The 25,908-nt window shown below is 34.6% G+C and overlaps 1 protein-coding gene across 2 annotated transcripts in view; it reads right to left on the bottom strand.

Annotated features, from left to right (window-relative positions):
- Nucleotides 1-25,908, bottom strand: part of LOC128216904 (SCO-spondin-like) — a 52,746-nt gene that overhangs the window by 19,654 nt on the left and 7,184 nt on the right. For both annotated transcript variants that reach the window (XM_052923607.1, XM_052923608.1), the window contains 13 exons: nt 25,084-25,152; nt 24,470-24,744; nt 23,327-23,489; nt 22,338-22,406; nt 17,454-17,522; nt 10,952-11,020; nt 9,904-10,178; nt 8,765-8,927; nt 7,944-8,124; nt 5,561-5,610; nt 4,322-4,477; nt 1,405-1,578; nt 530-800 (listed from right to left, as the gene is read on the bottom strand). In XM_052923607.1, coding sequence (XP_052779567.1) covers nt 530-800; nt 1,405-1,578; nt 4,322-4,477; nt 5,561-5,610; nt 7,944-8,124; nt 8,765-8,927; nt 9,904-10,178; nt 10,952-11,020; nt 17,454-17,522; nt 22,338-22,406; nt 23,327-23,489; nt 24,470-24,744; nt 25,084-25,152 — 1,984 coding nt within the window. The remainder of the gene's footprint in view (nt 1-529; nt 801-1,404; nt 1,579-4,321; nt 4,478-5,560; nt 5,611-7,943; nt 8,125-8,764; nt 8,928-9,903; nt 10,179-10,951; nt 11,021-17,453; nt 17,523-22,337; nt 22,407-23,326; nt 23,490-24,469; nt 24,745-25,083; nt 25,153-25,908) is intronic.

The following is a 25,908-nucleotide window of genomic DNA, read 5'->3' as shown; positions in this document are numbered from 1 at the left end:
TCGACATAATCAAACATCGAGATAACAGAGTTCGACATAGCGAGTTCCGACAGTTATTCATTGCTTTAATGAATGCAGGGAGCCATTTAAATATGATGTAGGACGTACGTGAATATGGGCTCCCTGTTTTTATATTTTAAATTAAATGTGTTTGCTTGCTTGTGGAGGATTAGAAGTATCTTCGCTGGCCGAGGGAGTAAGACAGATTCATCCCAGCCCAAGCGTATGGTGTTTTGCTGAAACGAGTTTCCACAGAACACCCTGTGCAAGGGTTTGCATGAACATATCTTACGCGAGCGGCCATGGTAGATGCTTTTTCTCCCACCTCAATTTAACTTAATATATAAAAATATGATTTTTTTCACAGAAACTGTTAAGTGCGTAGAAAAATATTAAAAATCCAAACGGGTATTTTTTATCTTTGCTCGTGGGCAAGATAGGATTTCCTACATTGCCAAAAATTTGAATCAATTTCTGTCAGGTGGGAGAAAAACAATTTTAACAACTTATCGGTATTCAATTTTTTTACCAGTATTCACACGGACTCAGACCCTCGATTCTTTCCCCTTCAACCATACGAGAACCATCAGGGTGCAGACAATAGCTGCATTGATTCGGCACAACGCATTCGCCGTCTTCATTTCTCACACGTCCGTTTTTACATGCACAGCCTGGGACGCACTCGACGTCATCCATTTCTTCACATGTGGTGTTAAACTGTTCGCCAAAACACGTTGTTGGCCCATCTTCGCAGATCTTATTAGCACATTCATCGTATTCTTCCATAGCTTCGTCACATACTGAAAACACATGTGGATCGTTCGTTAACAAAAGAGCGGTCATATATAATTGGAAAATAAAGAGTTTTCTCTTTTTTTGTTTCATCCTTGGTTCGGTGTGCCTGTCATGGCTATTGATACTATCATGTATGTATTATAATAATGTTATTTACTATTCATTATGTTTATTTTAAATGTCCATGTATGTGCATTCCTTACTGAAATAAATCTATCTATAATCTATAATTGAAATGCACGCAGTTGGGCAGGTAAAAGTATAATGGGTCCGAAGGAACCCATGCGTTCATTTCTTAAATTTAAACCAAAAGTTCATTATTTGATTCAACATATTTAATTCTTTTTACTTCATTTTATTTACGAAAATCGTACAGATATTCTTTCTCCTCCATTCTGTAAATTGAAAGAAACGCAATCGTAAACCGGAAACAGTCCATAAAATGACGTCATTATAACGCGGAAAAAAATATATAACTTCAAATCACTTTAAACGTAAAACTTCAAATATATATATATCATCCTTGATATATATACATATGTATATATATACCAATTTCTGGACTCGGAAATCTTTAAATTACTGAAAGTAAAAAAAGAGTTAACCCACCTTTCTCATCATCACAATTATCACCATTCACGCATCCCTCAATTTCAATGGTGTCTGTGACATCTGTGCACATATCGTTTTGGCATTGGCGCGTCCTGACCCGCACACCTTCGTCACAGTTGGCCGTCGCGCTGCAGTCTGACCATTCCGTCCAAGGTGTATACTCCGGGGGTTCTGTCAAACATTGAAACATTCTCAAATAAGCTCTTAAAGGGACTGTACACCAGATTGGCACCAAAAAAGGTTTTTTTTCTGTAACGAATCTCAGGACAATTATCTAATAGAATGTGTTACGCTTTGATATCATAATTGTACAAAAAAGTACCAAAATGTAAAAAAAATGTCGGAGACCGGGTTCGAACCCGTGTCGCCAAAATTGCAGTCCAGCGTCGTATCCACTGAGCTACTACGGCTTACTCTTATAGGGTGACATAATTAAGCTATAAACCTACCTCGGTAATATCACGTGATAACACCGACTCACGCATAAGGAATGAATTCTACCTGGTAGACCCAGTAATCTTTTTTTAACGGAAAAATACGAAATAACTGCTAAACTTAAATACATTGTAAACTATGTGGTACTTCAGTTACTAAGTTTCAATGCATTGTACACATCGATGCCAAGTTTATGTCAGTTTTCGACAATTTTCTTTTTTTTTCTGCTATTTTATCATACGGAGTACAGCCCCTTTAACGCGCATGTGAGTTTGGTTAGTGGTCACCAAGCCGGACAAGTGGGTTTTCTCCGGGTACTCCGGTCTCCCCCACAACAAACCGACCAAACTCTCGCGCGACATCGGTTCAAGGAAAGTGACTTAGTAAAATGTATCATAACCTTTTGTTAAATATATAATGTTTAAACTAAATAAACTCTTATCTTATAGTTCATATTGAATAGCAATTATTTAGTAACGCTTTTCAACAACAGGCTTGAATGTTAAAGCTACACTCTCACAGATTTACCGCTTTGACTTTTTTGTCTTGGAAAAAGCAAATTTTGCGTAAATATCGATACTAACGGTTTAAGAAAAATGCATAAAACATTAGTTTTTGAACTTAAATATAAAAATCGGCGATCTAATTTTTTGTCAGTAGTCTTATATCACTGGTTTCCATGCATTTTCGCAAAAAATGGCTCGTTCCAAGACAAAAGATAAAAAAGTTGTCAAAACGTTCAATCTGTAAGAGTGCAGCTTTAAGTGTGGTTTTGTTATTAGTGTTCTATGTTCGTTCAAAACTAGAACTTGAATATGATTTTATACTTAAGTGTATTTCCTTCTGCAAGTTCATTATCATAGAATGAAAATGTTATAATATATTAAGTTTTATCAGATGCTTATACGGGGAAAAATATCGGCGCCAAAACATGAGCGAGTCCCTTTAATGGTATGACTCTTAACCATTAGAAGAGCAATGCATTAAGTTATGATTTTGAATGCACTTTCTGGCTGTTTTTTCATATATATCTATTTTTATACAGAAAGTTCTGAAATGATGCATTAAAGCTGCACTCTCACAAATTTACAGTTTTTAACTTTTTTATTATTTCTTCTCAGAACAAGTTCTTTGGCATCAGTGCATTCATTTAAGTCGTATAAGATGACTCACAATAGAACAGATCTCAATTGTTTGGGAAAATGCCGAAAATTTATTCTTTCTTTAATCGTAAGTTACGCCGTCAACCAAAAAACAATTTTCACCCGTTAGTACGAAAAATAGGCTCTATTTTTGCCAGTAGTCTTTAATCACTGGTTTCACGGCAGTTACGCAAAAATTGGCTCATTCCAAGACAAAAATGAAATAAGTTGTCATACAATCAATCTGTAAGAGTGCAACTTTAATTATGTATCGATGTTTTATACTTGTCGATCAAGTAATACTTGTTCGGGCACATATTGTTTATTTATGTCTTCATCCAATTTCGTGTTATATAAACCCTCAATATGAACATTTTCCGATTTTAAAGAAACAAGACACCAAATGATACATTTGCAAGAAACTGTCTGACATCAAATTGACATTGTTGTGTACAACGCAATAACTTTTACCTACTGATGTTTCACATCGCTTACGACACATGCATCTTTTGCAATTTTTGCGCACTTTTTCCAGTTCAAAATTTACTGGGGTTGTCTACCACGTAAATCCAAGTAAAGTTAAACAAAATAGCAAGCTCATAAACAGATATGTTTAAAACTGGGAAACCATCATGCGCTATTTTTAAACGGGGAAACCACCATGCGCTATTTTTAAACGGGGAAACTCAGATGAGACAGCATTATGTTAAAATGTGTATTAACGGCCTCCAACTTAATAATAATAATAATAATAATAATAATAATAATAATAATAATAAAACATATAATTATAATAATAAAAATAATAATAATAATACCACATGTATAACACGTGGTAAATTACGTCATTGAAGCAACGTCGGAAGGCAACATTTTGCTAAAAATAAAGGCTTACATCAAAGATAACTTTTCTTTTTCTACACCACTGAAAATGAAACAAAGGGCAGCCTATGCCTCTAAAAAGTTTTATTACCAGAATTTGATAAGGTTATATGTTTTGACAGTGCTCCAACAGGCGGCGGTTTTGTGAAAAGGTGAAACTAAACTCTCAATCAAAAGACCGACGGCATGGGTCTGTAAGCGGCGTAGACTGCACTAAGTTTCATTTAAAATGATGACGAAATAGTAAAGTTATATTTGCTTAAAGTCTTCATTCAAAGAAAAATAATGTTTTCCGACGTAGCATTTATGATGCAATCTATCACGTGGTATACACACACTGAATATGTCATATAGCTATTGATGTAGTAAGATATGATGCCAATTAGTAGTTATGTTATTTTATGCCATGTTTTGCTATGCTAAATTATAAGGGTAAAAAATAGTTCGTGTCTTACCCTCGCAAGTCTGCGTGTTACATGGCCTAAAGTCCTTCTCGCTGTTGTCACAGTCTGGATTGGAGGATACCACTTCGCGGTCACGTGACTGTGTCCCGCCATTACATGATGCGCTGCATTCACTCCAGTCACTCCAAGGCGTGGCTTCGCAGGTTGCTATTTTTAAAGTCATTATCAACTAATTAAACATCCAGAATATGCATAACGATTTTAATTTTGAATTCGTGATGGGTCCATATCATTTTTGAATCCTTGTAAAATGCTTTGACGTATGGGAAAACGAATACAAAAGAGTACTACAAACAAGCTGTTTTTGGCCTTAAAAGACTGTTTTTTAGATAATTTAATGTTTGATATAAGTAACAAAGATCATAAACTTCAAAGCCCTTATTAATATCATGGTCTCGGTACTACATTGTACATATACATAGTTGGCTAACGATACTCTTTCAAAGGATAGAAAGGTATCAGGGGGTCACCAGACATCCAAATACGCAAAGGACTTGGTGAAATAACTTGCTCATGTGAAACATTAAAAATTCTCGCTCATTAATTTTTATAATGCGCTTTTTTGTATAAAATTATAAAGTGCGGCAAATAATTTCTAGTGTTAAAACTAAGATACTAAAATCGGGAACACTAAAGCAACTGGTATTATCACGTGATTTTATCAATGTTTTGTGAAGATGTTAAAATAGCCAACACTTTTGTTGTCCTTCTTGTTAAGGCGCCGGTTTACTATTTTTTCATGACTTTACTTGCGTGGGTTCACAGCCTTCTAAAATCAGAATAGCCTTTAACACTATAACTGTTTTCTTTTTTGCAATTTCGATATTATATATTTAAGTTATGATAAAATAAGTGTTTGCATACGCAATACCAGGACACCTAGTTTTAGTCCAAAATAATGAGCGAGTACCTTTATTAAGTTGAAACATCTTAATTAACGGTATTCAGATCAGATGTTATGTACAATAAACAGTTCATATCGCCATACTTGCACAGCGATAAGTAGGCATTCGGAACACCTCGGCGATTTTCCATTAAAAAACAACATCCATATAACTCCGAGGTTGTTTTCGGTGGAAAACGGCCGATATGGTCCGAACTGATCATAGGTTAAGGGTTAATAAGACATGTTTATCAATATAGTAAGACTTAATAAAGAGACAGAAATGTACATTTTGAAACGAGGTTATTACAAAGGTAACAAAACAAAATAATTGATTTATTACTTACTAGTACAATTTTCGACTGGTTCGCAGTTGATCGTCCTTTTTTCGCATTCGCTAAATGAACAATGATACACCGTTATGTATGTCACATATTTCGGGCTTTTTATATCATAAATAACGCCACAACCTTAAAATAACGCCAGATCTTAAGATTTTTATATAATTAAACAATAACTTTTATTACCCGATGCCCTATATAAATGTTATTCACTATTTTCGACTGTTTTACATATTGTGAACAATTACGATGTTTTGAACTGTTGACCGGTAAACAGTATGAATTGTTATCCGCGCGTGAGGCTACGTCATATGTTCGTCATGGGTTTTACCGAGATTCTATAAATAAACTACATATTGTTTTAACTCGTTATTTTCCGGTATTGGTTTTGTAATTATGATTGGTTCACCGAGAATACCGAATAAATTTCAAGCCCTCGATCGTCTATATGACGTAAACAATGATGTTTGTTGTGAAACTCCAATATATTCGCTTTACAAACGTATTTGTCTTTTTTGTGTTTGACCAAATCAACTATTTTTACCATATAACATTAAAATGTATTGTAAAAAGCTATGTTTTTTACGGATGAATTAAAACCGTTGGTCTTGATTTTAAGGAGAGGAGAAAATATTCTACAGCCAAAACGTACTTGAGTACAATTCATTGCCTTTAAACATATCGTCGCTTGAATTCCACACTATTCTAAGTCGATTTAGTAAGGGTTAATTTTAGATATTTATATCATAAATATATTGTTTTTCAGGACGTTTCATTTGGTCTAACTAATAACAGTCTATCTATTACGTTTAGAGAGACATTTTACATTTTTTTTCTGTTCTATCTCAAAATCTCCCGCTCTCATAACTTCCAGACTGTTCTAAGTCTTACATTGGCCAATGAAATCATGCTGTTAACGACACGTGATTCATTTCTTAAACAGATCCAAAATGCTCAGAAGTTTGGAACACTTGATAAACACACTTAGGCCTAAAACAAATACATTTGGTTCGGGTTACCCGACCCTACCTACAGAATAGGCGCCGACCCTACCGTTTTTATAGTCAGTTTGAAAAAAAAATGAAAAACTAAAAAAAAAAATTAATTGCTTTTCAATAAGGAGTTTAAACCTTAAATGCTTATACAGAAGATAACTTTAACACCATTCTCCAATGATGAAAATGATATTCTTATATAAAGCCTAATAAAAAAAATAAAAAAAAATAAAAAGCCTACCTACCCTACCTATTTCTGAAATGGATGTAACCCTAACCAAACAATTTTTTAGGCCTTACTAACAAAAATGCATGTGCAATATCTAGTGTTGGGAATCGGTTCCAATTTTACTATCGATAATCGGTTCCACTCAAGTAACCGATTATCGATAGTACAATCGTTTTTTTAAATACTAGATAAAACCTAAAGTGAAGTTTTATTCATGCACATTATTAAACTCTTAATCATTATATGCATATACGTTATGTCTATGATTGAAGTAATTAAGTGTTATATAAAATATAATTCATTTTTACTTGCTCATTGTGGCTTTCATCAGCCGTTTTGTTAAAGATAACATCTGAACACTTACAAATATTTTTTTTTCATTTTTTTTTCGATGATCGATTATAAGCAAATACAATTGATTGTTGCGGATTTCAGGCACAACCAATCGATTTCCGATTATAATCGATCATCGGAACATCACTAGCAATATCACATACACAAACTGTTCTATCTCAATAAGAACAGTATGAAAATCATTGAAAATAACAAAAGCTCGACATTTGTGGACATTATCGTTATTATAAGAGTAAACACTCTTAAACAAGAAGTAACTGCATGTTATTGATTTTTTATATCATCGACAGATTTCCAAATGGTCTGTAAAATTTGGAATAATTACGTTTACAAACAAATAAGTTATAACAACTTTCTAAAACAAGAAGTAACTGCATGTTATTGATTTTTTATATCATCGACAGATTTCCAAATGGTCTGTAAAATTTGGAATAATTACGTTTACAAACAAATAAGTTATAACAACTTTCAACTTTAAACTCAATTTTCTCAAAACACTACAAGATGCTGCTTGAACAGTATGGAATTCAAGCGACGATATACTGAAGTATATATATCTTCCTCTAAATTCTTAATTTTCTTTGAAATATGTTTAAACCTTTTCATCAACACATTACAAAGATAACAAGTTAAAAAAACATGCAATATTTTGAAGCATTATAGGCTGCTTTTTAGGGTTAATTGAGTTTGAGATGGAGATTTGGTGGATTATTTTTTTGTGAAACGAGGTACACTTGGCATGCTCCCTATAAACAGCTAGTGTGATTCACTACATATGAAGTGCTGAACGGGCTTCCAAATATAAACCTACCATTTATAGCACATCACATTGACAACCATGTTTTCTTCAATTTCGTCATCAAGGCTGACCAACTCGTCACCATCGTTGAACCCAGGGTTTCCATTTAATTCGATGTAGCCGAACGCTGATCCGCTAGGGGAAGAGCCCATCTGTTCCTCAAAGGCTTCGGCAGTAAGACGGCAGACTTTTTCTGAATCATCATTGTGATTTATTCAATTCAAATTATCTAATATTTGATGTATAAGATTCACGAAAACGTTTGTTGTTATATTAAGCTTTGGACGAAGATGTGAGAGGTAAATGTACGATGACCTAATATGTGTTTGCTAATACAGTCAAAACCCGTTATATCGAACTCTGTTATATCGATGTTAATCTCTTTTGAATTTCGGTTATATTGATTTCACGTTATCTTAAAGTATTTTCCGAGATCCCATCGACATGGCGAGTTTTGACATCATATATTATATCAGAACTCCACGGCCATTTTCCATCGAAAACAACCTAGGATATATACTAGTATATCAGAAGAAAAAAATCGTAAAATTAATAATAATAATGATTAATAATAATCATCATGATTACTTTTTTCAAATCAAATCAAACTGAAATATATTATCGTTTATATAATTATTATTTTTAAGAGTCAAGTCCCTAACCTAGGATAGACTTCTAAATTGAAATTACTACGCGATCTACTCGCAGCATAGTTAAATGTAAAGAATTCTGACATAGAAACCGCCTACATACATCCGAGGTTGTTTTCGATGGAAAATGTCCGATGTGTTCCGATTAATGAAAAAATACTTTCTTGCATTGGTGATTCTCACCTTTTGGTTCGAAACAAGCCTTAATGAGCAACTCAGATAACTTGAAAGTCGTTTCTATGTCACTCTCCGTGCGTAGAACCATTCCGCCAGATGTAAAATCTGCCGGGAAATCGCCCGCCACACTTCTAAATGTGGGCCCAGTAAGGGACACAGGCTCTAGGGTCTAAAATTTAAAAAAAATCATTTAAATAAATAACCTGTATGTTTTCATTCTTATTATTCCAGCAAAACCTTGTGGTAACAATCACATATATACCGGTATAATAACAAGCTATCTCCAAAAAGTGATTTTAGTCGAGACAAAAGCAAAATAACGTCACGAGTACACATGAAATTCAACCGCAGTTTCCGTATATCTTAATCCCGCCAAGGGGCTTAGTTCTAAGGCAGTTCATAACAGAGCATACTCCTGTTTTAAACGTTACTTTTAATTTAAAATTTTATCCATATATTTTCGTTACATCTACAATAATTATACAGAGACGTTTATGATAGGACGCTGTTTTGTTTCACGTCGAGTTCGGTGTGTAAACATGTACAATACGAGACCGCGGAGCATGGATTGTTGAAAATATCATTAAACTGTCGAAACGGATTTATGATTATATGCTGAACAATTATTATATTCCTTTGGAAGTATTTTTTCTTTCATTTATTCCAGAATTTGGCGCACTGTTCGTTACCAAAGAAACCGCCTTCCGGAAATGACGTCATAATAAGTCCAGTAATTGTTAACGGTTTAGTGCATGTTCTTCAGTGTAAAAATAAATCTGCAGTTTTAAACTTGAAAAAACGAATCTTAAGGAAATAGAGAACGTTCCAGTATGTAAAGTTTGCTACTAATACATCAGAATACATTAAAACCAAATAAAACAAACATCCCTATTCCATTTAGAAGTACTCGCTTTTGCTACAGCCAGTTTGATGACTTCATGAATAAAAATATATTTACGACTTCATTTTCATCTTGAATAAAGAAAGCAATCGACACCCACTACTTCAAGAATACGGAATTGGAAAACGCCAGAAGCATTCTATGTATGTCACATTCGGATTAAAAAAGGACATGGATTGGCTTATACTAAAACATATGCATCAAACAATGATATAATTTTGACAAGATAAAATAAGAATGTTACCAGAGTTGTCAACGTAGTGTCATCCTCCTGCAATAACACCAATTCGACGCTTTCAATTTTAGCTCCAGGAGTATCTGCCTCGATTTTGACCGAGAAGGTTTCCACTGTGACATCTGATTCAACATTAGCAACACCGATATTAAGTTCGAGAGACGAGGCGACAGCGGTCGTCAGGTATTCTCCGCTCTCCGTGAAAGCATTGGTTATATCCTGGTCAGCACTCGTTACTTCAAGGTTGTCCACATAATCCCCCATACCAACGTATTTGTCGCATTCTAAACAAAACAAACTCTTGGATAAGAATGTGGATGTGCACGCAAACTGTAAAGTTACATTGTACTGACCGTTCCAAGGCGTTAACTATTAATCATTGATAGACATACCTAGTTTTTATATAGTATATATGTCCTGTGTTGTTTGTGGAGTTTATGGTGTTATTCCATGTTTCTTTCTCGTTTGTGATTGTTTCTTTTTATGTTCTATGTCTTTGGCGTTTACCCTGTACCATTAAACTGGGTTGATGTTTAAACAATTGGCTACTGCTCTTGTTTCTGTAGGTTTTTATGTAAATATTTCAAGTTACCCGATTAACAAACACGATGTTTGTTGTATCATGTCATTATGCTCTGTCAAAAGTTGATGCCTGGTTACTCCCTAGCATTCAGGTATCAGTTTAAAAGGTATAGCTTGCTAAATCTCCATATGACCAACAGATATGAGCAAAAATACATAAACGATGAAGACATTGCTGTTGGATTGTTTTTCTTAAATTCGACTTAACTCGGACGTGCAATAAACACACTCGCAATCTTGTAAGACCAACACAAGCTTGTTGCCAATATTTGTTTCGGTATTTCCACAATTCCTTTTGATGTATTTCTTAAATTTGACAGATATAGGACGTGAAATAACAAGGTCGCAATCATCCAAGGCCAAACAAAGAGTGTTTCCAATATTTGTTTCGGTATTAAAAGTCATTAATAGAAAGAAAGAAGAGAGTCTTGATTGAGATAAAAAAAATCATCTTTTAAAAGTCTTAACAACTTACCAACTCCTGGTGCCTGCGTGGTTGGTCCTGGCGGTGGTACTCCTGGTCCTGTCGGCGACGGAGTAGTGCCTAAATTACAAAAACGTAGGTATTTAATATCGAAAACAAAAATATGTGAACGTAGTAGGGCCCATCAAAATAAAATCAATGGAGTAAGATTATTGTTTTGATAATTATCGGTCCAATTATAAAAGTCATTAATTAAAAGGAAAATAAAGAGGCTTGATTGAGATAAAAAATACTTCATTTTAAAACTCTAAACCACTTACCAACTCCTGGTGCTTGTGTGGTTGGTCCTGGTGGTGGTACTCCTGGTCCTGTCGGCGACGGAGTAGTGCCTGAATTACAAAACCGTTGGTATTCAATAAAGAAAACAAGAATATGTGAACGAAGAAGGGGCCATGGAAAAATCAATGGAGTAAAATTATTGTTTTAATAAATATCAGTGCAATTATAAACGACATTAATTAAAAGAAAAATAAAGAGTCTCGTTTGAGATAAAAAAAAATCTTCTTTAAATATTCTAGACCACTTACCAGTTCCTGGTGTCGGTTTGGTTGGTCCTGTGTTGTATGTTTGATGACCTAATTTGTGTTGGTTAATACAGTCAAAACTCGTTATGTCAAACTCTGTTATCTCAATGTTCTGGCTATGTTGATTTTTTTTTCCGATTGTGTTGGGTTAAGTTAAACTCTTTTTTGGGGGGGGGGGATTTTTTTTATTTTACGTTATTTCAAAGTATTCCCCAAAGTCCCAACGACTTCGAAGTATTCCCCAAAGTCCCAACGATTTCAACATAGCGAGATTTGACATCATATATTTTTTCAGAACTCCACGGCCATTTTCCATCGAAAACAACCTAGGATGTATACTTATACATCAGAAGAAAACAACCTAAGATGCAAACTAGTATATCAGAAGAAAGAAATCGTAAAATTGATAAATAATAATAATAATAATAATAATAATAGTGAATTTTCGTGTTTAACGTGTAAGTTGTATTATTTTGTTCAAATCGAATCAAACTGAAATATATATTATCGTTTATATAATTATTAATTTTAAGAGTCAAGTCCCTAATCTAGGATAGACTTCTAAATTGAAATTACTACGCGATCTACTCGCAGCATAGCTAAATGTAAAGAATTCTGACATAGAAACCGCCTACATACATCCGAGGTTGTTTTCGATGGAAAATGTCCGAGGTGATCCGATTACTGAAAACATTCTATCTGGCATTGGTGATTCTCACCTTTTGGTTCGAAACAAGCCTTAATGAGCAAGTCAGATAACTTGAAATCGATATAAAAATAGAGAGTCTTGATTGAGATAAAAATACTTCATTTTAAAACTCTAAACCACTTACCAACTCCTGGTGCCTGTGTGGTTGGTCCTGGCGGTGGTACTCCTGGTCCTGTCGGCGACGGAGTAGTGCCTGAATTACAAAAAACGTAGGTATTCAATTAACAAATCTAGAATATGTGAACGAAGTAGGGGCCATCAAAATAAAATCAATGGAGTTATATTATTGTTTTTATAGATATCGCTGCAATTATAAAAGTCATTAATTAAAAGAAAGAAGAGAGTCTTGATTGAGATAAAAATCTTCTTTTAAAAGTCTTAACAACCTACCAACTCCTGGTGCCTGTGTTGTTGGTCCTGGCGGTGGTACTCCTGGTCCTGTCGGCGACGGCGTAGTACCTAAATTACAAAACCATTGGTATTCAATAAAGAAAACAAGACTATGTGAACGAAGAAGTGGCCATCGAAAAATCAATGGAGTAAAATTATTGCTTTAATAAATATCAGTGCAATTATAAACGTCATTAATTAAAATAAAAATAAAGAGTCTTGCTTCAGATAAAAATCCTTCATTTTAAAACTCTAAACCACTTACCAACTCCTGGTGCCTGTGTGGTCGGTCCTGGCGGTGGTACTCCTGGTCCTGTCGGCGACGGAGTAGTGCCTGAATTACAAAACCGTTGGTATTGAATAAAGAAAACAAAAATATGTGAACGAAGTAGGGGCCATGGAAAAATCAATGGAGTAAAATTATTGTTTTAATAAATATCAGTGCAATTATAAAAGTCATTAAATAGAATAAAAATAAAGAGTCTCGTTTGAGATAAAAAAAATCTTCTTTAAATATTCTAGACTACTTACCAGTTCCTGGTGTCGGTTTGGTTGGTCCTGTGTTGTATGTTTGATGACCTAATTTGTGTTGGTTAATACAGTCAAAACTCGTTATGTCAAACTCTGTTTTCTCAATGTTCTGGCTATGTTGATTTTATTTCCGTTTGTTTTGGGTTAAGTTAAACTCTTTTTGTTTTTGGGATTTTTTATTTTACGTTATTTCAAAGTATTCCCCAAAGTCCCAACGACTTCGAAGTATTCCCCAAAGTCCCAACGACTTCGACATAACGAGATTTGACATCATATATTTTATCAGAACTCCACGGCCATTTTCCATCGAAACAACCTAGGATGTATACTTATACATCAGAAGAAAACAACCTAAGATGTTAACTAGTATATCAGAAGAAAAAAATCGTAATATTGATCAATAATAATAATAATAATAATAATAATAATAATAATGAATTTTCGTGTTTTAACGTGTAAGTTGTATTATTTTGTTCAAATCGAATCAAACTGAAATATATTATCGTTTAAATAATTATTAATTTTAAGAGTCAAGTCCCTAACCTCGGATAGACTTCTAAATTGAAATTACTACGCGATCTACTCGCAGCATAGTTAAATGTAAAGAATTCTGACATAGAAACCGCCTAAATACATCCGAGGTTGTTTTCGATGGAAAATGTCCGAGATGTTCCGATTAATGAAAACATTCTTTCTTGCATTGGTGATTCTCACCTTTTGGTTCGAAACAAGCCTTAATGAGCAACTCAGATAACTTGAAAGTCGTTTCTATGTCACTCTCCGTGCGTAGAAGCATTCTCCCAGTTGTAAAATCTGCCGGGAAATCGCCCGTCACACTTCTAAATGTGGGCCCAGTAAGGGACACAGGCTCTAGGGTCTACAAATTAAAAAAAAAACACATTCAAATAAATAACTTGGTATGTTTTCATTCTTATTATTCCAGCAAAACCTTGTGGTGAAATTCAAATATATACCGGTATAATAACAAGCTATCTCCAAAAAGTGTTTTTAGTCGAGACAAAAGCAAAATAACAACATGAGTACACATGGAATTCAACCGCAGTTTCCGTATATCTTAATCCCGCCAAGGGACTTTGTTCTAAGGCAATTCATAACAGAACATGCTCCTGTTTTAAACGTTACTTTAAATTTAAAAATAATAACCATATATTCGTTACATCTACAATAAGTATACAGAGACGTTTATGATAGGACGCTGTTTTGTTTCACGTCGAGTTCGGTGTGTAAACATGTACAATACGAGACCGCGGTGCATGGATTGTTGAAAATATCGTTAAACTGTCGAAACGGATTTATGATTATATGCTGAACAATCATTATATTCCTTTGGAAGTATTTTTTCTTTCATTTATTCCAGAATTTGGCGCACTGTTCGTTACCAAAGAAACCGCCTTCCGGAAATGACGTCATAATAAGTCCAGTAATTGTTAACGGTTTAGTGCATGTTCTTCAATATAAACATAAATCTGCAATTTTAAACTTAAAAAAAATACGAATCTTAAGGAAATAGAGAACGTTCCAGTATGTAAAGTTTGCTCCTAATACATCAGAACACATTAAAACCAAATAAAACAAACATCGCTATTCAATTTAGAAGTACTCGCTTTTGTTACAGCCAGTTTGATGACTTCATGAATAAAAATATATTTACGACGTCATTTTCATCTTGAATAAAGAAAGCAATCGACACCCACTACTTCAAGAATACGGAATTGGAAAACGCCAGAAGTATTCTATGTATGTCACATTCGGATTAAAAACGGACATGGATTGGCTTATACTAAAACATATGCATCAAACAATGATATAATTTTGACAAGATAAAATAAGAATGTTACCAGAGTTGTCAACGTAGTGTCATCCTCCTGCAATAACACCAATTCGACGCTTTCAATTTTAGCTCCAGGAGTATCTGCCTCGATTTTGACCGAGAAGGTTTCCACTGTGACATCTGATTCAACATTAGCAACACCGATATTAAGTTCGAGAGACGAGGCGACAGCGGTCGTCAGGTATTCTCCGCTCTCCGTAAAAGCATTGGTTATATCCTGGTCAGCACTCGTTACTTCAAGGTTGTCCACATAATCCCCCATACCAACGTATTTGTCGCATTCTAAACAAAACAAACTCTTGGATAAGAATGTGGATGTGCACGCAAACTGTAACGTTACATTGTACTGACCGTTCCAAAGCGTTAACTATTAATCATTGATAGACATACCTAGTTTTTATATAGTATATATGTCCTGTGTTGTTTGTGGAGTTTGTGGTGTTGTTCCATGTTTCTTTCTCGTTTGTGATTGTTTGTTTTTATGTTCTATGTCTTTGGCGTTTACCCTGTACCATTAAACTGGGTTGATGTTTAAACAATTATAAAACTCATTTATTTAAAGAAAAATAAAAAGTTTTGATTGAGATAAAATTACTTTGTTGTAAAACTCTTAACCGCTTACCAACTCCTGGTGCCTGTGTTGTTGGTCCTGGTGGTGGTACTCCTGGTCCTGTCGGCGACGGAGTAGTGCCTGTATTACAAAAACGTAATTATAAAATATCGAAAACAAAAATATGTGAACGAAGTAGGGGCAATCGAAATAAAATCAATGGAGTAATATTATTGTTTTGATAAATATCGGTCCAATTATAAAAGTCATTAACAAAAAGAAAGGAGAGTGTCTTGATTGAGATAAAACATCTTCATTTTAAAAGTCTTAACAACATACCAACTCCTGGTGCCTGTGTGGTTGGTCCTGGCGGTGGTACTCCTGGTCCTGTCGGCGACGGAGTGGTGCCTAAATTACAAAAACGTAGGTATTTAATATCGAAAACAAAAATAAGTGAACGAAGTAGTGGCTATCGAAATAAAATCAATGGAGTAATATTATTGTATTGATAAATATAGGTCCGATTATAAAAGTCATTAATTAAAAGAAAGAAGAAAGTCTTCATTGAGATAAAAAAATCTTCTTTTAAAAGTCTTAACAACTTACCAACTCCTGGTGCCTGTGTGGTTGGTCCTGGCGGTGGTACTCCTGGTCCTGTCGGCGACGGAGTGGTGCCTAAATTACAAAAACGTAGGTATTTAATATCGAAAACAAATACATATGAACGAAGTAGTGGCTATCGAAATAAAATCAATGCAGTATTATTATTGTATTGATAAATATAGGTCCGATCATAAAAGGCATTAATTAAAAGAAAGAAGAGAGTCTTCATTGAGATAAAAAAAATTCTTTTTAAAGTCTTAACAACTTACCAACTCCTGGTGCCTGTGTGGTTGGTCCTGGCGGTGGTACTCCTGGTCCTGTCGGCGACGGAGTGGTGCCTAAATTACAAAAACGTAGGTATTTAATATCGAGTACAAATACATGTGACCGAAGTAGGGGGACTCGAAATAAAATCAATGGAGTAAAATTAATCTTTTGATAAAAATCGGTGAAATTATTAAAGTCATTAATTTTAAAAAAAGAGTCTTGATTGAGACGAAACATCTTCTTTTAATATTTTAGACAACTTACCAACTCCTGGTGCCTGTGTGGTTGGTCCTGGCGGTGGTACTCCTGGTCCTGTCGGCGACGGAGTAGTGCCTGAATTACAGAACAGTTGGTAATCAATATCGAAAACAAGAATATGTGATCGAAGTAGGGGCCATCGAAATGAAATTAATGGAGTGAAAATATAATTTTGATAAATATCAGTGCAATTGTAAAATTCATTTATTTAAAGAAAAATAACGACTCTTGATTGAGATAAAAATCCTTCATTTTAAAACTCTAAACCTCTTACCAACTCCTGGTGCCTGTGTGGTTGGTCCTGGCGGTGGTACTCCTGGTCCTGTCGGCGACGGAGTAGTGCCTAAATTACACAAACGTAGGTATTTCATATCGAAAACAAGAATATGTGATCGAAGTAGGGGCCATCGAAATGAAATTAATGGAGTGAAAATATAATTTTGATAAATATCAGTGCAATTGTAAAATTCATTTATTTAAAGAAAAATAACGACTCTTGATTGAGATAAAAATCCTTCATTTTAAAACTCTAAACCTCTTACCAACTCCTGGTGCCTGTGTGGTTGGTCCTGGCGGTGGTACTCCTGGTCCTGTCGGCGACGGAGTAGTGCCTAAATTACAAAAACGTAGGTATTTAATATCGAAAACAAGAATATGGGAACGAAGTAGGGCACATCGAAATAAAATCAATGGAGTAAGATTATTGTTTTGATAATTATCGGTCCAATTAAAAAAGTCATTAATTAAAAGGAAAATAAAAAGGCTTGATTGAGATAAAATACTTCATTTTTAAACTCTAAACCACTTACCAACGCCTGGTGCTTGTGTGGTTGGTCCTGGTGGTGGTACTCCTGGTCCTGTCGGCGACGGAGTAGTGCCTAAATTACAAAACCATTGTATTCAATAAAGAAAACAAGAGTATGTGAATGAAGAAGCGGCCATCGAAAAATCAATGGAGTAAAATTATTGCTTTAATAAATATCAGTGCAATTATAAACGTCATTAATTAAATTAAAAATCAAGAGTCTTGATTTAGATAAAAATCCTTCATTTTTAAACTCTAAACCACTTACCAACTCCTGGTGCTTGTGTGGTCGGTCCTGGCGGTGGTACTCCTGGTCCTGTCGGCGACGGAGTAGTGCCTGAATTACAAAACCGTTGGTATTGAATAAAGAAAACAAGAATATGTGAACGAAGTAGGGGCCATGGAAAAATCAATGGAGTAAAATTATTGTTTTAATAAATATCAGTGCAATTATAAAAGTCATTAAATAAAATAAAAATAAAGAGTCGCGTTTGAGATAAAAAAAAATCTTCTTTAAATATTCTAGACTATTTACCAGTTCCTGGTGTCGGTTTGGTTGGTCCTGTGTTGTATGTTTGATGACCTAATTTGTGTTGGTTAATACAGTCAAAACTCGTTATGTCAAACTCTGTTTTCTCAATGTTCTGGCTATGTTGATTTTATTTCCGTTTGTTTTGGGTTAAGTTAAACTCTTTTTGTTTTTGGGATTTTTTATTTTACGTTATTTCAAAGTATTCCCCAAAGTCCCAACGACTTCGAAGTATTCCCCAAAGTCCCAACGACTTCGACATAACGAGATTTGACATCATATATTTTATCAGAACTCCACGGCCATTTTCCATCGAAACAACCTAGGATGTATACTTATACATCAGAAGAAAACAACCTAAGATGTAAACTAGTATATCAGAAGAAAAAAATCGTAAAATTGATCAATAATAATAATAATAATAATAATAATAATAATAATAATAATAATCATAATGAATTTTCGTATTTTAACGTGTAAGTTGTATTATTTTGTTCAAATCGAATCAAACTGAAATATATTATCGTTTATATAATTATTAATTTTAAGAGTCAAGTCCCTAACCTCGGATAGACTTCTAAATTGAAATTACTACGCGATCTACTCGCAGCATAGTTAAATGTAAAGAATTCTGACATAGAAACCGCCTAAATACATCCGAGGTTGTTTTCGATGGAAAATGTCCGAGATGTTCCGATTAATGAAAACATTCTTTCTTGCATTGGTGATTCTCACCTTTTGGTTCGAAACACGCCTTAATGAGCAACTCAGATAACTTGAAAGTCGTTTCTATGTCACTCTCCGTGCGTAGAAGCATTCTCCCAGTTGTAAAATCTGCCGGGAAATCGCCCGTCACACTTCTAAATGTGGGCCCAGTAAGGGACACAGGCTCTAGGGTCTACAAATTAAAAAAAACACATTCAAATAAATAACTTGGTATGTTTTCATTCTTATTATTCCAGCAAAACCTTGTGGTAACATTCAAATATATACCGGTATAATAACAAGCTATCTCCAAAAAGTGTTTTTAGTCGAGACAAAAGCAAAATAACAACATGAGTACACATGGAATTCAACCGCAGTTTCCGTATATCTTAATCCCGCCAAGGGACTTTGTTCTAAGGCAATTCATAACAGAACATGCTCCTGTTTTAAACATTACTTTAAATTTAAAAATAATAACCATATATTCGTTACATCTACAATAATTATACAGAGACGTTTATGATAGGACGCTGTTTTGTTTCACGTCGAGTTCGATGTGTAAACATGTACAATACGAGACCGCGGTGCATGGATTGTTGAAAATATCGTTAAACTGTCGAAACGGATTTATGATTATATACTGAACAATCATTATATTCCTTTGGAAGTATTTTTTCTTTCATTTATTCCAGTATTTGGCGCACTGTTCGTTACCAAAGAAACCGCCTTCCGGAAATGACGTCATAATAAGTCCAGTAATTGTTAACGGTTTAGTGCATGTTCTTCAATATAAACATAAATCTGCAATTTTAAACTTAAAAAAAATACGAATCTTAAGGAAATAGAGAACGTTCCAGTATGTAAAATTTGCTCCTAATACATCAGAACACATTAAAACCAAATAAAACAAACATCGCTATTCAATTTAGAAGTACTCGCTTTTGTTACAGCCAGTTTGATGACTTCATGAATAAAAATATATTTACGACGTCATTTTCATCTTGAATAAAGAAAGCAATCGACACCCACTACTTCAAGAATACGGAATTGGAAAACGCCAGAAGTATTCTATGTATGTCACATTCGGATTAAAAACGGACATGGATTGGCTTATACTAAAACATATGCATCAAACAATGATATAATTTTGACAAGATAAAATAAGAATGTTACCAGAGTTGTCAACGTAGTGTCATCCTCCTGCAATAACACCAATTTGACGCTTTCAATTTTAGCTCCAGGAGTATCTGCCTCGATTTTGACCGAGAAGGTTTCCACTGTGACATCTGATTCAACATTAGCAACACCGATATTAAGTTCGAGAGACGAGGCGACAGCGGTCGTCAGGTATTCTCCGCTCTCCGTAAAAGCATTGGTTATATCCTGGTCAGCACTCGTTACTTCAAGGTTGTCCACATAATCCCCCATACCAACGTATTTGTCGCATTCTAAACAAAACAAACTCTTGGATAAGAATGTGGATGTGCACGCAAACTGTAACGTTACATTGTACTGACCGTTCCAAAGCGTTAACTATTAATCATTGATAGACATACCTAGTTTTTATATAGTATATATGTCCTGTGTTGTTTGTGGAGTTTGTGGTGTTGTTCCATGTTTCTTTCTCGTTTGTGATTGTTTGTTTTTATGTTCTATGTCTTTGGCGTTTACCCTGTACCATTAAACTGGGTTGATGTTTAAACAATTATAAAACCCATTTATTTAAAGAAAAAAAGAAGTTTTGATTGAGATAAAATTACTTTGTTGTAAAACTCTTAACCGCTTACCAACTCCTGGTGCCTGTGTTGTTGGTCCTGGTGGTGGTACTCCTGGTCCTGTCGGCGACGGAGTAGTACCTGTATTACAAAAACGTAATTATAAAATATCGAAAACAAAAATATGTGAACGAAGTAGGGGCAATCGAAATAAAATCAATGGAGTAATATTATTGTTTTGATAAATATCGGTCCAATTATAAAAGTCATTAACTAAAAGATAGAAGAGTGTCTTGATTGAGATAAAACATCTTCATTTTAAAAGTCTTAACAACATACCAACTCCTGGTGCCTGTGTGGTTGGTCCTGGCGGTGGTACTCCTGGTCCTGTCGGCGACGGAGTGGTGCCTAAATTACAAAAGCGTAGGTATTTAATATCGAAAACAAAAATAAGTGAACGAAGTAGTGGCTATCGAAATAAAATCAATGGAGTAATATTATTGTATTGATAAATATAGGTCCGATTATAAAAGTCATTAATTAAAACAATGAAGAGAGTCTTCATTGAGATAAAAAACAATCTTCTTTTAAATGTCTTAACAACTTACCAACTCCTGGTGCCTGTGTGGTTGGTCCTGGCGGTGGTACTCCTGGTCCTGTCGGCGACGGAGTGGTGCCTAAATTACAAAAACGTAGGTATTTAATATCGAAAACAAATACATATGAACGAAGTAGTGGCTATCGAAATAAAATCAATGCAGTATTATTATTGTATTGATAAATATAGGTCCGATTATAAAAGTCATTAATTAAAAGAAAGAAGAGAGTCTTCATTGAGATAAAAAAATCTTCTTTTAAGAGGCTTAACAACTTACCAACTCCTGGTGCCTGTGTGGTTGGTCCTGGCGGTGGTACTCCTGGTCCTGTCGGCGACGGAGTGGTGCCTAAATTACAAAAACGTAGGTATTTAATATCGAGTACAAATACATGTGACCGAAGTAGGGGGGCTCGAAATAAAATCAATGGAGTAAAATTAATCTTTTGATAAAAATCGGTGAAATTATTAAAGTCATTAATTTAAAAAAAAGAGTCTTGATTGAGATGAAACATCTTCTTTTAATATTTTAGACAACTTACCAACTCCTGGTGCCTGTGTGGTTGGTCCTGGCGGTGGTACTCCTGGTCCTGTCGGCGACGGAGTAGTGCCTAAATTACAGAACCGTTGGTAATCAATATCGAAATCAAGAATATGTGATCGAAGTAGGGGCCATCGAAATGAAATTAATGGAGTGAAAATATAATTTTGATAAATATCAGTGCAATTGTAAAATTAATTTATTTAAAGAAAAATAAAGACTCTTGATTGAGATAAAAATCCTTCATTTTAAAACTCTAAACCTCTTACCAACTCCTGGTGCCTGTGTGGTTGGTCCTGGCGGTGGTACTCCTGGTCCTGTCGGCGACGGAGTAGTGCCTATATTACAAAAACGTAGGTATTTAATATCGAAAACAAGAATATGGGAACGAAGTAGGGCCCATCGAAATAAAATCAATGGAGTAAGATTATTGTTTTGATAATTATCGGTCCAATTATAAAAGTCATTAATTAAAAGGAAAATAAAGAGGCTTGATTGAGATAAAAAATACTTCATTTTAAAACTCTAAACCACTTACCAACGCCTGGTGCTTGTGTGGTTGGTCCTGGTGGTGGTACTCCTGGTCCTGTCGGCGACGGAGTAGTGCCTAAATTACAAAACCATTGGTATTCAATAAAGAAAACAAGAGTATGTGAATGAAGAAGCGGCCATCGAAAAATCAATGGAGTAAAATTATTGCTTTAATAAATATCAGTGCAATTATAAACGTCATTAATTAAATTAAAAATCAAGAGTCTTGATTTAGATAAAAATCCTTCACTTTTAAACTCTAAATCACTTACCAACTCCTGGTGCCTGTGTGGTCGGTCCTGGTGGTGGTACTCCTGGTCCTGTCGGCGACGGAGTAGTGCCTGAATTACAAAACCGTTGGTATTGAATAAAGAAAACAAGAATATGTGAACGAAGTAGGGGCCATGGAAAAATCAATGGAGTAAAATTATTGTTTTAATAAATATTAGTGCAATTATAAAAGTCATTAAATAAAATAAAAATAAAGAGTCGCGTTTGAGATAAAAAAAAATCTTCTTTAAATATTCTAGACTATTTACCAGTTCCTGGTGTCGGTTTGGTTGGTCCTGTGTTGTATGTTTGATGACCTAATTTGTGTTGGTTAATACAGTCAAAACTCGTTATGTCAAACTCTGTTTTCTCAATGTTCTGGCTATGTTGATTTTATTTCCGTTTGTTTTGGGTTAAGTTAAACTCTTTTTGTTTTTGGGATTTTTTATTTTACGTTATTTCAAAGTATTCCCCAAAGTCCCAACGACTTCGAAGTATTCCCCAAAGTCCCAACGACTTCGACATAACGAGATTTGACATCATATATTTTATCAGAACTCCACGGCCATTTTCCATCGAAACAACCTAGGATGTATACTTATACATCAGAAGAAAACAACCTAAGATGTAAACTAGTATATCAGAAGAAAAAATCGTAAAATTGATCAATAATAATAATAATAATAATAATAATAATAATAATAATCATAATGAATTTTCGTATTTTAACGTGTAAGTTGTATTATTTTGTTCAAATCGAATCAAACTGAAATATATTATCGTTTATATAATTATTAATTTTAAGAGTCAAGTCCCTAACCTCGGATAGACTTCTAAATTGAAATTACTACGCGATCTACTCGCAGCATAGTTAAATGTAAAGAATTCTGACATAGAAACCGCCTAAATACATCCGAGGTTGTTTTCGATGGAAAATGTCCGAGATGTTCCGATTAATAAAAACATTCTTTCTTGCATTGGTGATTCTCACCTTTTGGTTCGAAACACGCCTTAATGAGCAACTCAGATAACTTGAAAGTCGTTTCTATGTCACTCTCCGTGCGTAGAAGCATTCTCCCAGTTGTAAAATCTGCCGGGAAATCGCCCGTCACACTTCTAAATGTGGGCCCAGTAAGGGACACAGGCTCTAGGGTCTACAAATTAAAAAAAACACATTCAAATAAATAACTTGGTATGTTTTCATTCTTATTATTCCAGCAAAACCTTGTGGTAACATTCAAATATATACCGGTATAATAACAAGCTATCTCCAAAAAGTGTTTTTAGTCGAGACAAAAGCAAAATAACAACATGAGTACACATGGAATTCAACCGCAGTTTCCGTATATCTTAATCCCGCCAAGGGACTTTGTTCTAAGGCAATTCATAACAGAACATGCTCCTGTTTTAAACATTACTTTAAATTTAAAAATAATAACCATATATTGGTTACATCTACAATAATTATACAGAGACGTTTATGATAGGACGCTGTTTTGTTTCACGTCGAGTTCGATGTGTAAACATGTACAATACGAGACCGCGGTGCATGGATTGTTGAAAATATCGTTAAACTGTCGAAACGGATTTATGATTATATACTGAACAATCATTATATTCCTTTGGAAGTATTTTTTCTTTCATTTATTCCAGTATTTGGCGCACTGTTCGTTACCAAAGAAACCGCCTTCCGGAAATGACGTCATAATAAGTCCAGTAATTGTTAACGGTTTAGTGCATGTTCTTCAATATAAACATAAATCTGCAATTTTAAACTTAAAAAATATACGAATCTTAAGGAAATAGAGAACGTTCCAGTATGTAAAATTTGCTCCTAATACATCAGAACACATTAAAACCAAATAAAACAAACATCGCTATTCAATTTAGAAGTACTCGCTTTTGTTACAGCCAGTTTGATGACTTCATGAATAAAAATATATTTACGACGTCATTTTCATCTTGAATAAAGAAAGCAATCGACACCCACTACTTCAAGAATACGGAATTGGAAAACGCCAGAAGTATTCTATGTATGTCACATTCGGATTAAAAACGGACATGGATTGGCTTATACTAAAACATATGCATCAAACAATGATATAATTTTGACAAGATAAAATAAGAATGTTACCAGAGTTGTCAACGTAGTGTCATCCTCCTGCAATAACACCAATTTGACGCTTTCAATTTTAGCTCCAGGAGTATCTGCCTCGATTTTGACCGAGAAGGTTTCCACTGTGACATCTGATTCAACATTAGCAACACCGATATTAAGTTCGAGAGACGAGGCGACAGCGGTCGTCAGGTATTCTCCGCTCTCCGTAAAAGCATTGGTTATATCCTGGTCAGCACTCGTTACTTCAAGGTTGTCCACATAATCCCCCATACCAACGTATTTGTCGCATTCTAAACAAAACAAACTCTTGGATAAGAATGTGGATGTGCACGCAAACTGTAACGTTACATTGTACTGACCGTTCCAAAGCGTTAACTATTAATCATTGATAGACATACCTAGTTTTTATATAGTATATATGTCCTGTGTTGTTTGTGGAGTTTGTGGTGTTGTTCCATGTTTCTTTCTCGTTTGTGATTGTTTGTTTTTATGTTCTATGTCTTTGGCGTTTACCCTGTACCATTAAACTGGGTTGATGTTTAAACAATTATAAAACTCATTTATTTAAAGAAAAAAAGAAGTTTTGATTGAGATAAAATTACTTTGTTGTAAAACTCTTAACCGCTTACCAACTCCTGGTGCCTGTGTTGTTGGTCCTGGTGGTGGTACTCCTGGTCCTGTCGGCGACGGAGTAGTACCTGTATTACAAAAACGTAATTATAAAATATCGAAAACAAAAATATGTGAACGAAGTAGGGGCAATCGAAATAAAATCAATGGAGTAATATTATTGTTTTGAAAAATATCGGTCCAATTATAAAAGTCATTAACTAAAAGATAGAAGAGTGTCTTGATTGAGATAAAACATCTTCATTTTAAAAGTCTTAACAACATACCAACTCCTGGTGCCTGTGTGGTTGGTCCTGGCGGTGGTACTCCTGGTCCTGTCGGCGACGGAGTGGTGCCTAAATTACAAAAGCGTAGGTATTTAATATCGAAAACAAAAATAAGTGAACGAAGTAGTGGCTATCGAAATAAAATCAATGGAGTAATATTATTGTATTGATAAATATAGGTCCGATTATAAAAGTCATTAATTAAAACAATGAAGAGAGTCTTCATTGAGATAAAAAAAAATCTTCTTTTAAAAGTCTTAACAACTTACCAACTCCTGGTGCCTGTGTGGTTGGTCCTGGCGGTGGTACTCCTGGTCCTGTCGGCGACGGAGTGGTGCCTAAATTACAAAAACGTAGGTATTTAATATCGAAAACAAATACATATGAACGAAGTAGTGGCTATCGAAATAAAATCAATGCAGTATTATTATTGTATTGATAAATATAGGTCCGATTATAAAAGTCATTAATTAAAAGAAAGAAGAGAGTCTTCATTGAGATAAAAAATCTTCTTTTAAAAGTCTTAACAACTTACCAACTCCTGGTGCCTGTGTGGTT

This window comes from Mya arenaria, chromosome 14, assembly GCF_026914265.1.
Source record: "Mya arenaria isolate MELC-2E11 chromosome 14, ASM2691426v1".
NCBI classification, from domain to species: Eukaryota; Metazoa; Mollusca; class Bivalvia; order Myida; family Myidae; genus Mya; species Mya arenaria.
Note: the sequence above shows the minus strand (reverse complement) of the source record. Positions and strands in the feature narration are given on the sequence as shown.